Raw genomic sequence first — 16603 nt, 5'->3', positions numbered from 1 at the left:
ATGGTTGTATTTGCAAACAAGGTGATAATAACAACAGTAAAATTTGAGAAAAGTTGACGTTTAACAGGATTGTTGAAATCCTTGTTACTCTCAACTTATTTGTCAGTAGCTTTAATCTAAAGTAGGTTTAATCGTACTCAGAGAATGCTCTTTTGTATCGAATCAGTTGGGAGACATAAACACCATATGCAGGTGATGTTGGAAAATTACTACATTGATAAGGGAAGTTGACGGTGGAAAAGCTGGTCATACAGTTTAGTCATAAGTTGGCCATTATCTTCTATAGTCAGTAAAACATCCCAAACATGAAACACTTGTGAAAGACTCTGTAGTGTCTTTAATTTCAAGTTCACTGTGATATATCGAGTCGACATATGAATGAAAGTAACTATTGTTAATTGAAAAAACGTCTTGATATATCTAAATGTCGAGTTGAAGGTCACAGCAGGAGTGTTCTTCTTCTCATGTAGAAGGTTTTGTACAAATTCTGCTTTATAGAAATATAAAAACAGGTCGGATAATAAAGGGCTACAATTAGTGCCCATTGGAATTTCAACAGATTGCTGTAAGAAAAATAAGAAAAAGATATATATATATATATATATATATATATATATATATATATATATATATATATATATATATATATATATATAAAGCACTAAAAATGACCAACGACACGAACAATAATAATTGTCAAATTTTCGGGACGACCTGTCCCTTCCTCAGGACAAAGAAAAAAGTCATAAAAACAAAAATAAAGGAATAGAGAAACAAAAACAACTAGCACTACTACTAAACTACCAAACACTAAATATTTACAGTGTTACATGTTTAATTTGAAGTTTATAAACAGTTGTGAACAAAGAAATCCGGAGCACTATGAATTGCGTCCGGTCTATCGGGTGTACTCTGATGAAGTGCGATTTACATAATTGAACGAATTAATTATCGCTAATTAATTACGACCAAGCAGTAAATCGTACACTGTCTTAATCTCTCAAAATAGCGTAACAATACATGATAAAAAGAAATTAAAGAAAGATAATATGGAAGGGCACAGACAACTGCATTCATCTCATCAGTTGCAAAGTTTGCTCCAAACAGTATGTTGGTGAAACAGGAGATCTCCGCAGGAGAGTCAATAATCACCGTTCTACCATTAGGACCAAAAAACTCAATGAACCCGTTGGGGAACATTTCAACCTTGAAGGTCACAAATGGGAGGACATGACAGTAGTGGTTATTGACCATAATCCAAGATGGACAGACGCTCAGAGAAAAGTCAAGGAAAAGCTCTGGATGCACAGGCTGAAGTCATTCCGCCCTAGTGGTATTAACAAACTAAATGACTTCACCAGGATGAACGTGAACTAGACCCAATCCCGGACTGTAACAAACAAGTTCATTCTCTCTATATAGTGTAAACTTTACCGTTAATTCGCATTAGCAATTCTGGAACAACATACCCAAATATTTACAGCTTACTTTTTTGTATAATATATGAAAGTAATATATGTATCCATCATCAAAATTTGAAAACACACTTTATTACGTTAAAACAAGCAATACTTTTTTTTTTATTCAAGAATTAATTAGTGACCAGGTTTTGATATGCCTCAGTTCATGTTAGAGTTTATCCAGTCCAGGTATTTGCTGACTCGGACATAGACACTTGGGTATCCCTCACATGTGGTGATTCCCCATGACGTGGCACCAGCCAAGACGTACGCTCCATTATCCCGGCATACAAGTGGTCCTCCAGAATCGCCCTAAAAGAACAAAGCTTACACCATCAAAAAAAATTTCTGTTGCGAGAATTTCATAAAACTTTGCAAGCTCTAGATCACATAAATATTCTTCATCTGAACACTTTAAGCTATGTCTTCTCCATTCCAATAGGAATAAAACAGGATTTCATCAAATTTTCAACATTAACAATCGTTTGGAGATAGAGTACTTTTTGTATCCATTAAATATATTCTGTGAATTCATAAAAAAAACTATTTTGTAATATTTTCTAATGCTTTATTTTTATTATTGATGAAATAGAAGTTGCCGTTTTGGGTTAACCTTTATCATAGCAAATGTCATCAAAATACGAAGTGGTAATAGACTGCACGATATAAAATGAATCTAATTGAATCCAACTCAAGTTTCAACATGGTTAGATATCACTGACTCAGAGAGATAAAATTACATTATCAAAAAATATGGACTTCAAGTTCCACTGAAGTAACTAACGTTGCATGCTGATTTTCCTTCAGCCTGTAAGCAAATGTGCGTGTCAAAGATGGATGCACCGGAAATGTCCCTCCATTGGTTTGCGCAGTCTCCGTTGCCAATGACATCCATCCGTGCCTCCATCAGAACCTCAGATGTCCCACTGTTTGCTAATTATGGAAGGAAGAAGTACAAAATAGATAATTGTATAGTTCTTATTCTGTATTTTTGTATACAATATACAATAAATAACAATATAACGTTATTTTTGCTATTTTAATTTACAACGAAATGGATACAATAAATGTACTGCAAAATGTTTAGTATATAAATACTTAAAAATAGACCTCATATACTTGAGCTTTTGTCTGTGTTTTGTAAAAATTATATCAAAAACAATGTATAAGTTCTACGAAAGATTATAACGTTTTTTGGCAATAAAAGTAATTTTTCAACTAAATATGTATCAAAACAAATGAACGTCAGATCCTAAATGTGCAAACTAAAATTCCCTTTATAAAGAAACAATTGCTTTAAAGTCCTGTAAAAGATGTTAGACAATATTATTCATCAGAATGCAAACATATCTCATAATATTTTCAATAAAAATAATTCAGTCAAGGCCCTATACAGAGGCGACAACAAAACGGTGGCGAAAACAAAAACCTTCATCAATAATATAAAAAAAATTCATAATAATCTTCTATCCTTACTACTATACTGACTAAAGAGGAAATGGTTTCAAATAGCATTCAGCCTTCGCTTACAAGGTCAATGTGCAAATCTGATACGGTACAAGAAGCCCACGGGCCAAAACTCTCACCTGAGTCATACTAGACTTTTTCTTCAGATAATATTTATATTCCTATAAAAAATTCTGACCTCATATTGGGGAACAACCCTACACTTAAATAACTATAGATTAATCAAACAAACCCACACTACTTAGAGATTCCTGAATATCAATATGACTAAAGCTGAATTTTTCTGAAGATTTTATTCTTAACATATGCATTCATATGTAAAATTTAATTCCCGGTTTTAACCCCACTCCCACAACTTAACTCCATGGTCCATTTGAAAAAGAAAAGAAAAAAGTTGACGTCACATCTTTGCATATTTTAAATATGATTTCAATCAGCAAAGCTCAATTGATTCTTTGTCACAGATGAGCTAAAATGAGATGGCCTTGTTTCTGAATTGATTGGAATTTGCTCCCATTTACTGAGGACAATGAAAATCTGTTTTAAAAAAATGAATAGTGGTAAAAGTCACATTCTCATTCAAGAACATTTTTCAATAACACCAGAGTTAGATGAAGTAATGATTGTCGGCAGTACTCTACTCACCCGACGTCTTTCCCCAGCCAGTGATCCAACAGTCGGGGTTTCCGATAAAGCTGCTGGTCCCCCGGGCCAGAGCAATAGTTGTTGCCCTGTTGGAGGTCACCTCTCCGCTCAATTCCAGTAAGGCAATGTCATTGGGAAAACCCGCTCCATTACCGTTATAATTAGGGTGCTAGAAAGAAATACTACAAGTATTGGTCAATACTGCCAAATTATTATATAGTCAGATGCAAAATAACTATTAAATGTACATTTAATTAGTTGCCATGATTTGAAATGTACGAAAGCCGGATAGGCTCATTTTTGACAAGATAAAAAAATATTTAACTCGTTATAACGAGATAATTATCTCGTTATAACGAGTCAATATCTCATTATACCGAGTTATTATTTCGTTATAACGAGTTAGTATCTCGTTATAACGAATTAGTTATCTGGATATGTCACTGTCACGTCACTGTAATAAATATTGTTTACTTACTTAGTAAAGTATTCAACAGTGAAATTAACTTCTGTACATTATGAGACGATATTATCTAGGTGTATACAAACAACGCCGGTATAACACTAAATACTATTGCATATTAATATCTTGATCGCATTTACATAAAGACAAAGCACAGCAGTAGGCATGTCCAAAACAGATAGGCGTATACTATACACAATTTATTCTATATTGTAATTATCCATACTAACAACCAGACTGAGGGCAATCATGAAAACATGTATATAAATAGTCATTAAATTCTGCACTAAACTTTCTATAATCTAACACACCCAATGCAAAGATGCTTTTAGAAGACGGTAGAAGCTACATGTAAAAAAAAGATAGTTGTAGACCACAACAATGGAGAAATCATTCAAAACAATTTCCTGTCTTCATACCCTCTAAGGCATTTTTTTATTTGCATATTTAAATTAGAATTCTTAGCGTTTGAAACATTAACGGTTTCAATCCAATTTTTGATATTGTCTGGCTTATTATATCTCTTTTAAAATTTTCAACCTGATTACTCATCCGGAAAGTGTAAGCCAAATGAAAATTCGAAGCATGTCTATTAATAGGCATCTCCGGATGCGTGTAAATTTCATCAATTTGGAGTTTATATTAACTTTTATCATATGATTGAATTAATCCTATATCTCTGATTGGCTGAGATCCAACATTGTAGAAAAAATACTACGTTATATTCACCTGCACGTGACCTTCCAGGTGAATATAAGGATTTATTTTTTCTACATTGGTCTAAACACATATTTGAAAATTCCATATTAATACAAATAGCTATGAAATGATATTTCACTTGCATCCAACTTCTACTCAGGTGACCATAAAATCCAGGCATGTAGAATCTGGGTGATCGAGGGTGGAGTGAGGGGTGCCGTGGTCTGCCCCTCTACCCACATTTTTTTTTATTAACGAAAGTCTTTACTTTTAATTTAGTATAAAAGGTTTATTGAAAGGCTTGCTCCTCGCATATATACGTTTGTCTCATTTTTATTTATCTATTATTTACAAGTCTGTCTGACTATTTAAAACTATTATTATTATTATTACAAAAATTCTATCTTGCTTAATTCTTTTATTCAATTTGAAATATATGGAGATAAAGAATAGTATTCAAGCTCAAAAATCCATCAAACACTACAAAATAGGAGCAGAGCAAACACGGACCTCCAAACATCTGAGGTGGGATCAGGTGCCATGGAGGAGTGAGCATCCCCTGCCGACCGGTCACATCCGCCGTGTGCTCCTTGACATGATCGGGAAAGAACAGAAAATACGTCGACAATTCAGTGTGTAAATAATGGCCTAACAATTAGTATGAAAAACGTCAGTCAGCATTTGACTCAATGATAAATTGTATTTGCTGACAAGGTCATTGTATCGACCATAGAACTTACGAAATGATGACTTTAAACGAGACAGCTGATATTCTTGTTTCATCAACTTGTTTGTCAATAATTTACCTCGTTTTAGAAATTGTACATACGTAGAACATGCTCTTGTGTATCGAATCAACTGAGAGATATATACCCCGTATGCAGGTGATGAAGGTATATTGCTGCATAAGTAAGGGAAGTTGACGATTGAAAAGTTAAAGTCATCACGTTTAGCATAAAGCTTGGTTGTTAGATTTGACCTATCAATTACAATACTTACAGTAATTAATCATCATTTATGAAAGGGGAATAACTTTTGGCAGTAGAGTACAAAATTCCCTACATTATCAGTAGAGCTGTGCCAAGGACCAGAACACTTGACCCATTAGTCCAGAATTTCTAAAATCTATGGAAAAACACCCATCCTAATTACAATTTTGTACTCTGCTAGCTTCCTAGATGCCAAGGAGAAGAAGAATTTCAAAGAATTAATGCATTTTCATTATATAATTAATAAAACCCCACCTTAACACCAAAACCCCAGACCCAAGGGCTATGGATTTCACAATTTTTGGAAGAGGCATCTTTTCTTATCATAATCATGCACTTAGTGTGTTTGCTAAATACTCAGGGATAATGCATTAACCATGCACATAGTTTATCTGCTTAATCTATAGGAGAGAAGAGCTTTTAAAAGAATGCATGCATTTTCATTATATGATCAACAGAGCCCCAACCTAGATCCAGTGGCCATTAATTTCACTTCACAATTTTGGTAGAGGGCTCAATGTTTATTACAATCATGCCCACATTAAACAGCTTTGTCTAGGGGTAAAGAAAAAATATTTTTAAAGATTGCATTAACTTTGATGGTTTTTAGCCCCACTCCTCGCAGGGGGGGGGGGGGGGAGGACCATGAAATTCACAATTTTGTTCCCCTTCAACCATAGATACTAAATGCTAAAATTGGCCGAAATTGGTTCAGCGGTTCCAGAGAAGAAGCTGAAAATATTTAAATATTAACGCACGGCTAGCAAAGAACAACAAACGGCGACGGACGAAAACAGATAGCAATAGGTCACTTGAATGATTCAGATGACCTAAAATGCACTAACCATGATGATTCTTTACTAAATCAAACACTTACTATGAATATCCTAGACATAGATTAGTTAGGCACTAATCACGATGATCTTAAACAATACCGAACATTAGACACTAACCATTATGATCCTAGACACTAACGAAATAGTCAATAATCTTAATTATACTAGATATATTTTAATTAGACACATATCATGATGATCTAAGGCATAACTTGAAGAGACACTTACCACGATCATCATATAGACATAAATGAAATAGACACTTACTATGATAAGATATTATGTTTAAATTAAATAAACAATTGCCATGATGATCCTTTGTATAAATCAAAAAGACACTTATGATGATCATAGATATAAAGTGAATAGACACTTTCCATGATGATTCTATGCATAAATCAAATAGACACTTACCATAATGATCCTATATATAAATCAAATAGACACTTTTCAGGATGATCCTATCTATAAATCAAATCTAGACACTTACCAGGATGATCCTAGACATAAATTAAAAAGACGCTTACCATGATGATCCTAGACACACTCATTGCCTGGGCTGTGGAGGTGGAGGACTGGCGATGTAAGCCGGCTACAACTCGGATGTTTCTAGCCCTGATAACCAAAAAAAAAAATAAACGCTTTGTTTTTGTTCCATCAATATGAGAAAAATATCTCAACTATATTTTTGTTATTGTGACCAAATCAATACAAATATTTGTGTATTAGAAATTCTAGTAATCTTGTCATTTTTGAAATTCTGAAAGCTGAAAAAGCAGAGAAAATTGCTTTTTTTGTATGTTATATGTCCTTTATAAACTGATTATATAAGACCCACTGTATTAAACTTTAATGCAAAGTGAGCAATTTTTTCTGCTTTGTCTCTATCGCTCCCTAAAACACTGTACCTATCAATCAAACAGGACCTATCACATTAGCGCTAAAAGTACTTTATATTGATAAGTTCATGTTTCCATTTCACTCTTCTGTTGTGATTTAACTAGATCCAGAACAGATATGGAAAAATAAATAACTATTATCAACATTAGAGGCGGTCTAAAAAAAATAATGACTATAGGCACTCTTAAGGTGATAGATCGTGACTTGTGGGAGTTTTCGGTTTGTTTTTCAATCTCTTGTATTGAATTATTCTTTATAATATTACTATCATCCTTGTCTAAAATAAGCTGAGGTGACTGTTCTAATCTTATTATACTAAACATTTTGTTTAGGCAAGTGCACTGGTATTTTGTATTAAAATTGCACTGAGGTTTTGGAAATGCATTTTTTTTTTAATGCAAAAAATTGTCTAATGACTGTCTTTCCCTCCCTGTTTCTTACTTTTGAGTGTCTTCAATTGCAATCAGTCTAACAAATGATGGAAAGAACAAGATGTGTTTGTGAAAACTAATGCCCCCGTATGACAACTCAAGGCCGAAGTTAAAGTTTTTCAAATGTAGGTCAAACTCTAAGGTCAAGAGTTCAAAACTGTTGATACCCAAAGAAAGGTCTTACAAGGATTATTCATGTGAAATATGAAAGCCCTTGCACCAACCATTCAGAAAATATGGTGAGTTAAAGTTTTCAAAAGTAAATGATACTCCAAGGTCAAGTTCATGAGGTCAAAAATATTGGCACCAAAGGAAATGTCTTATCACAAGGAATACATAACTCAAATATGAAAGCCCTAGCACAAACCTTTTAAAAGTTATAGGCAAAGTTAAAGTTTTTACAAAAAATGTAGGTCAAACTCAAAGGTCGGGGTCAGGAGGTAAAAAAAATTGGTACCCAAAAGAAGGTCTTGTCATAAGAAATGCACATGTGATATATGTAAGCCCTAGCACCAACTTTGCAAAGGTTATAACCAAGGTTAAACTTTTTCAAATGTAGGTCAAACTCTAAGGTCAAGGTCAAAAGGTAAAAAATGTTGACACCCCAAGAAAGCTCTGGTCACATGGAATACACATTTGAAATATAGAAGCCCTAGCACCAGTTATTTAAAAGTTGTAGCCAAGGTTAAAGTTTGGTTAAATATTGAAAAAGTAGGTCAAACTTCAGGGTCAAGAGGTCACATATGTTGGTACCCACAGAAAACGAACAGACCAAAACCTATATGCCCCAGAATCTACGATTTGTTTAATGCTATTTTTAGAGTGATTAATTTACGTATTGTAGACACTCACGTACTGTTATGGGGAGATGATTCGATTAGCATTTCTGAAAATGAAAGTTTATTTTTAAATGTGCAATTGTTTATTAAGAGATCTGGTCGTTTTTGAATTTATATATTTAATTCATTTGTACATACTACATCAAGTCAATTTTGTACATGCACAACCTATGTAAGATAATCGTATTGACCTTTGGTTCCAGTGTAGTTTAATTTTTAACATTATTTTGTGTGATGAATTGTTATAAAGGAGAGGACGTTCTAAGTTTTAAGAACTTATGTCCGATCCTTTTGTTGTAATATCTAAACAATAAAATATGTTCAAACCAAACCAATCTTCGATTACGAGAGCATAAAAATAATCTTTCACCTTTACTAGGAAAGGAACAGTTTTTAGTTTGGAAATTTTGTCGTGTTCAATCAGGGATAAACTATTTTCCTCTCGCCTGGCATTCTCTTTTGTTATGTTGTACATGAATACTTATCAGTTTCAATTAATTTTATAGACACAATATAGTGTTAGTATTTCCATTAACAATCTCAATTTCTGAAAATCAAGTCTCGTTGACGATACAGTAATGGTTAAAAAAGAAGTTTTAATTGAATTTTCTCATTACAAAGCATCAGTATAAATGATCAAAGCAAATAAGTTGGGTTTTATTTTCCCTTTATTTTTGTGTAATAAATTTTCAGGTGCATCTGTACTTTTTTCTTAATTATTCTAATTTGATTCTTATCATACATTGTTTTGATTCGGAAAAAATAGCTGAACCATTGCTAATGTTTCGTATACCATTATGAAATTTTATCAATTAACTCACAGGAAGTGGTCATTAAAAGCCACTCGGGGTAATTGACAAATTGTGAGCACTGACGAGGTGCAGAATGATTCTGCAGATACAAATGGGGCAAGATCAAAGGTACAAGTAGGATTATCTTCTGTTCCATCACCTGTTGTCTCGGGTCTGTATACGTTCAATATCATTTCACTGATTCATCTTAACCCAGTTTTTCTTGGCGTAAAAATACTATTATAGTCTATTCTTCCTTGCAAATGAAAATTTAGTTTAAATAGGGTATCAAAATCTTGTTATCGAATAATTTTAATGATCTTTTAATTTATTTTCCTAAAATAAAAAACCAAAATCAATCAATCGAGTTTCAAATTTTGGTAAGCTTTTAGATTTCTTTATTTATATATGTCTTACAAACCAAACAAAACATATCGTATTTTGGAGAGAAACTTTTTGAAGCATTATTCGCTCTTGAAAAAAAAAAAATTTAAAAAATACGATGTTTCTTGTTGTAGTAACCACTATCAATTTTACCAGTCAGTTAGAAAGACTGTATTCGAAATTATTCCCTTACTTGTGTGTATTTATCGGAAATTTTATAGCAAAAGCGTTCGCGATAGATGTGAAATCTATAAAACGGTACAGTCTGTAATATCTCATTATTTCTGCAAGATCTCCGTGCCCTGTTCTGCTAATTACTTTTTTTTACGTTAGTAGTTACATGTAATTTGCTGAATACTTTGATTGATGATTTTATTGGCATATGTATCTGCAAGTAATCACATTCATTCAACTTTTTAATTCTAATTTTTGCAAAAGTCAGTTGTAAATAAATTTTCTCTGTTATAAACTTTTTTTAAATGGTCTACATTTACTATCTTTTTCCTTGAAGGATATGGAGACAAAGATATGAAGAACAGACTACAGAAAGATAGAGGGACTAAAAAACTTACATCATCTTTTTTTTATCACTATTCGACTTAAGAAATATTTACATGTACGACGGTCTTTCAATAAGTAATGCAACATACGGTTCATCATAATAAATGTAGAAGTAGCTGATTTTATTTTTTCACAGTCGAAAAAGTTCTATGTAAGAACTCCTATCATCGAAACCCGACGCTTTTTCCTACTGCCTTCGCAAAAAAAAAAAAAATCACTTTTAAAGTAAGCATGGCTACTTCACTGAGCTAAAAACATTAAAAATGGAATCTGCCAAGAAGATGAAAATGAGGGCGTATACATTACGCTTCATTACAAAAATCGCTGAAGAACCTATGTGAAGTATCTGGAAAGACTAGTGTTTCCAAAAGTTTGGTGTATAGATAGATTTAAAAAAAAAAAAATCAAAAGTGAAAAGGGGTGTTAACGATCGCAGTCGAACTGGTCGATCGAAATCTGTAGGGACACCAAAAAATATCGATGTTGTAAACAACATATCTGAAAATTCCAGATTTACAGTGAAAAACATTGCTAAGACACTAAACATTTTATCACCACATCATTTTATAGAATTCTGACAAAGGGAATGAATCTAAAAAAGGGTATTTTGTTAGATGGCTGCCTTATTTTCTTACACATGCCTAAAAGAAAACAGTCGTTAATTGCCCCAAGGCTCTTTTAAATATTAAACATAAAACAAAAGAAGGTATGATAGGCTTGGGTAATGGGTTAAAAAAACATGGGTGCATTTTTCAAAGCCCAAGGGAAAGAACAATAATGAAATATAGAATACAAAGAGGAAGCTGTCGTCCTTTTATTGCAAAGAGAAGCCAGAGCTTCCAAACAGGTCTTACAGTGGTTTTCTTTTTACTCGAAGGTCCAGTAATACAGTAGTACCTACCCCAAAGGAAGGATCATCAATGGTAGCTTCTATTTTTAAAACTGTATACTGAGGAAAGTTTTAGCGGGTTCCCTAGGGTGATTTTCTTGTACCTGACAATCCTATACTGCAAATCAGCAGTAAAGGAAATTTTGAAGAAAGGAACGCTTACAGAGCTCATTGTGGCAAATTTTTATTCCAAAAACTCAAGAAAATCGTCAATTTAAAGGAAGACGCTACAATTTTAGATCTTTTTTATCCCCTCTCCGGGGGGGGGGGGGATATCCATCATTATCTTTTGAGCATTCCTAAAGAAGAGCATGCTAACGTTCAAGCCATGGGTGCAGAGACTTCGTACATGTGTAAAGGTTAACATGGAATCTTTGAGGGATTAAAAAAAGTAAAAGAAACTATTTTTCGTGCCTTTTTTATTAATTGATTACCTTTTACATTATTCAGTGAACGCGTCTCATATTTCAACAGGTAATGAATTGGACAGAGGAACTTTCTGAATTTTATCCTAGTCTGTGTAAGGTTCAAGGTTGTATTGTAGTACAAAATAAAACCATCGAGATGCAATGTATTATTAATGGTAATTTCAGAGTTAGATATTAAGTAAATCTTTTATTCTAGGTTTTTTATGTGTCATGATTACGTCTTTTACAGTGCTTTATGGAATCTATTTATCGGAAATATCAGCTCAATACCTTTTATTCGGATTGACAACTAACGTGTGGCGAGAACAAATGTTTGTTTGATCAAACTATCGCTTAAATACAAAGATTTTAAGGGTACTGTTGATGAAATATAATATGGTTCATATTGATTAAATTAAATGAATAACAAAGGATGAAAAATTACGATAACAACAGCGAGGACGACTATGATTATTATAATGTAAAATTGACTAACTCATAATTACTGTTGATTTTTAATACATTCCGAGTACAATAGATATTATTAATTTCTTTTGTGTGTTTTAATCAATACACGACACTATTAAAACCATCATAATGAACGTGATGTCTCTGACGATTACCGAAAGTTATTTATATATCTTAACTTTATAATAATTTGTTTTATAAACAGCCAAAGTGCAATGTAATGAAATTGGATTAATGAAAATTAGAAATTCCCGTGCAAAAACAAATAGAGAAAAAGCACAATTAAATTTGAAAATACAGGTTTTTGGGTTTTTTTTCTTTTGCATGTGTTGTCTGCAAAGCAATGGCTATAGAGCGAGATATTTCGTGATGAAATTTGATTGATTAACCTCATTTGGAGTCATCGTTACTGCATGACAATATGTGCTTTTGCTTCGATCGAGGTCCTCGCTGATAATGTATCAAATTCGGCTTTAAATCGCGTATCAATTATTTTCTGAATCAAAACAGTGTAAGCATCATATACAGTGTAATCAAATATATAAATTGATTTTTTTAAAAAAAAGTTTAATTAATGATCAATTTTTGTGATTTCTTGAACAAAAAGTATAAATCTAAGAGCTTTTAAGACCTTTTTATGTAAACGCTATAAATAAAAAAAAAATCTAAGCTAAAGTAAAAATGGATACATTCGATGTGTTAATATGATCAATAACGTACCAAATATTGGAGCATTTGTATCGACACCTAGCCGCTTCTCTCTCTCTCCCCTCCCCCTCCCCGTCTCCGCCCCCATTCCCCATACTTTTCCCCAAAATAATGTTTTACTATCAATTCAGTACGTAAATGTTTATTGAAAGGCCGCTTCTTTTTTGTACTATAGTCAAATCCTGCCATGTTAATGTAATGTATTCCAAAAAAAATTCTTGTCATAAAAGTTGGACCCCCCCCCAAACACACACACACGAAATAGGATTTTCGGGTTTGGACAATTCTCCTTTCTTTCTTTCTTTGCTTGTTTAAAAATTTTTCAGGTAAGTTGTCAATTACTCTTCTATTCTCTATCAAAAACAATTCCACGTGCCTGATTCATTGTCAACATTTTTGGTATTTCTAAAACCAATCTTTTTGCATGGGCTATAACTTTTTTTCTAACTCTTTTGGATTTGTGAAAAAAAAAGAATGGCCATATTTTTATTGCTATATTTTTTTTAATAACTTCAGAGTAAAAATAATAAGGAAGATTTTTTTTTCCATATTAGTACCTTCAAGAAGAGTGATTTAAAAATATTTGTAGTGGTTATACATTCATATACCATATTCATCCATTCACTTACCTCTGTCCATCAACACAGTGTGCGGCTGTAAGGACATAGTTGGGGGCAATCAGAGACCCTCCACAGAAGTGTGACCAGGGGAAGAAAGAGAAGGCTTGAGACTGGAGGGACACCTGCCAAGGCCATTCATTTTCATCAGCCTGGGCTCCACCCACAATCCGCGCATTCATTGGGTCCAAGTACCTAGTAGCACCTGATGCGAAAAAAAAATATCTTGCAAATTTTGATCATTTATTTTTTATGACAATTATTTTTCTTTTGTTTTGTTTTAAATATAACTAGCGCGAAATATATTTTAAGGCAGAAATTTTTCGAAATTAGAATTTTGTACTCAATTCAAAGAAGTTGTACTAAAAATGATATAATTCATTTCAATTCAATATAATTGGAAGGGACAAAAATAGCGTTAGATGCTTCAGCTTTTGCATGCAATGCTTAAAAGTGTTAATATAAAAATGATTTTAATTAAAAATATACTTACTTGCCACAGCGATCACAGATAGGAGGGTGATGGCGATCATGTCTGATGTGTAAATTTTATGTACGACTGGGGTTGTACCCGGTATATATGGTGATTAGATCGTGTCCAGACCATAAAAGAGTGACCACAAGTGGCCAGATTCCCATACCCCCGACCTTTTGAAGTTTTAGGAAGCACTGCTGCAAGGAGTAGGATGGTTCTCAAATTATATGGTTTTATTGTTTCATACACATATCTAGCTGAATCATACTTTAAAAGAAATCGTAATACGAAAAATCAAACAATTGCTGTCACGCGCTACAAAACTACTACCCCCCCCCCCCCCGCCCCCCGATGACAATTTACGATAAAAGCACAGCAAAGGAAGTAATTTAAAATTGAGGAGACACAACCTTACAAAAATACTTTACAATTGAATGTGAAAAAAAGTTTTATTAATTGCAATGTTAATCATATGCAAAAATAAGTGATGAACAGGGTTTCAATCTTTTGTCTTTAGAATATTCAACAGCTAACAATTTTTAACCTTCTATAAGTGTTTTAGGACACATTAAGATCTATAAAGATCTGCGTATTGTATGTGGTATGAAGCATGTGTCTTTTTTTTCAGAAGAGACATTAAAGAAAATTTTTATTTCAGAATTAACATTCCAAATTTAATGGCGTAATTTCGTTTTGAAGAAGATTAAAAGCAAACTCAGCTAAGTGCAATCAAGATTTCAAGTGTTTAATTTTTAAGAACATTTTTATATAGGTATCACGTAACCATTCCTTATGAAAGATTAATTTACGTAAAATTCATTCTATATCGCTTTGTAAATCCATACACCTTAATTCAGCTCCAGTCTTTGATAAAACTATAGCTCTTGTGGATGATAATCCTCAAATTGCTGATGAATTTCATTATACCCTAGAATGTAAAGCTTTAGTTAATGTAAGAAAAAAGTACCTGGGCAATTGTTATTCTTACAGACTTATTGTTTTTAAAATGGATCTTATGTCAGCTCAAAAAGAAAAAAAACTATGTATGTTTAAAAACCTAAACATTTAAAATGCTATCTGTCCTCCTTGATATATTTCCCCCTCTCTTTTTAATCTTCATTTTTTATTCATTTGTTGTTATGTTTTTATGCCCCCGTAATTGAAGATTCGGGGGCATATAGTTTTTGCCCTGTCCGTCCGTCTGTCTGCCTGTTTGTCCGCAGAAACTTTAACCTTGCCCATAACTTTTGATTGGTTGGAGCTATGGCTTTCATATTTCACATGTGTATTCCTCGTGACAAGACCTTTCTTTGGGTACCATCATATTTGACCTTTTGACCTTGTCCTTGGAGTTTGACCCACTTTTGCAAAATATTCATGAGACTTTAACCTTGGCCATAACTTTTGAACAGTTGGTGCTTGGGCTTTCAAACTTCGTGTGTGTAATCTTTGTGACAAGATCTTTCTTTGGATACCAACACCTTTGACCCATTGACCTTGACCTTGGAGTTTGACCCTCTTTTGAAAAAAAACTTACTTTAACCTTGGCCATAACTTTTGACCAGTTGGAGCTATGGCATTCATACTTCACATGTGTATTCCTTGTGACAAGACCTTTCTTTGGATACCAACAACTTTGACTTTTGACCTTGACCTTGGAGTTTCACCTACTTTAATTTTGAAATATTTTAACCTTGGTCGTAACTTTTGATTGGTTGGAGCTATGGCTTTCATATTTCACATGAATATTCCGTATTCCTTGTGACAAGACTTTTCTTAACTATCAACATTATATTTGACCCTTTGACCTTAACCTTAGAGTTTGAGCCACTTTTGCAAAATTTTATGAGACTTTAACCTTAGCCATAACTTTTGAACAATAAGTGCGTGGGCTTTCAAACTTTACATGTGTATTTATTGTGATAAGACCTTTCTTTGGATACCAACAACTTTGACCCTTTAACCTTGACCTTGGAGTTTGACATACCTTTTAAAAAACTTTAACCTTGGCCATAACTTTTGAACAGTTAGAGCTAGGCTTTTCATACTTCACATGTGTATGACTTTTAAAAATACCTTTCCTTGAATACCAACAATTTTGACCTTTTGAACTAGAGTTTGACCTACTTTAATTTGAAAAACTTTAACCTTGGCCATAACTTCTTAACAGTCAGTGCTAGGGTTTTCATACTTCACATATGTATTCCTTGTGCCAAGACCTTTCTTGGATACCAACATCTTTGACCCTTTGACCTTGACCCTTGAGTTTAACCTACTTTTGAAAAACTTTAACCTTGACCATAACTTTTAAACAGTTGGTGCTAAGGCTTTCATACTTCACATGTGCTTTCCTTGTGACAAGACCAACAACTTTGACCCTTTGACCTTAACCTTGGAGTTAGACCTACTTTGGAAAGACTTTAACCTTGGCCATAATATTTGAACGTTTGGTTCTAGAGCTTTCATATTTCATGAACATGTGTATCATTTGTGACAAGACCTACCCTTCTGACCTTGACTTTGACGTTTTACTTACTTTTAAAAAGCTTTAACCTTCGCCATAACTTTTCAACA

General features: G+C 33.2%; 1 protein-coding gene across 1 annotated transcript; it reads right to left on the bottom strand.

Annotated features, from left to right (window-relative positions):
• Nucleotides 1–1528: 1528 nt before the first annotated feature.
• LOC133179297 (fibrinolytic enzyme, isozyme C-like) lies at nt 1529–14295 on the bottom strand. Its single transcript, XM_061314083.1, has 7 exons — nt 14277–14295; nt 14048–14089; nt 13567–13759; nt 7087–7174; nt 3573–3741; nt 2245–2393; nt 1529–1772 (listed from the first exon to the last, which is right to left on the bottom strand). The coding sequence occupies exons 1-7, from the start codon at nt 14293–14295 to the stop codon at nt 1620–1622; spliced, it is 813 nt and encodes a 270-aa protein (XP_061170067.1). The 3' UTR covers nt 1529–1619.
• Between the last annotated feature and the right edge of the window lie 2308 nt (nt 14296–16603).

The sequence above is a fragment of the Saccostrea echinata genome, unplaced genomic scaffold, assembly GCF_033153115.1.
Source record: "Saccostrea echinata isolate AGI-Se365-2 ecotype Australia unplaced genomic scaffold, CSIRO_AGI_Sech_v1 ptg000004l, whole genome shotgun sequence".
NCBI classification, from domain to species: domain Eukaryota; kingdom Metazoa; phylum Mollusca; class Bivalvia; order Ostreida; family Ostreidae; genus Saccostrea; species Saccostrea echinata.
Note: the sequence above shows the minus strand (reverse complement) of the source record. Positions and strands in the feature narration are given on the sequence as shown.

Excerpts from the sequence above, each read along its gene's own strand:
- LOC133179297 (XM_061314083.1), bottom strand. Across the intron at positions 13,760-14,047 it reads ATCTGTGATCGCTGTGGCAA|GTGCTACTAGGTACTTGGAC; the intron begins GTAAGTATATTT and ends TTTTCGCATCAG. Across the intron at positions 2,394-3,572 it reads TGGCTGGGGAAAGACGTCGG|CAAACAGTGGGACATCTGAG; the intron begins GTGAGTAGAGTA and ends TTCCATAATTAG.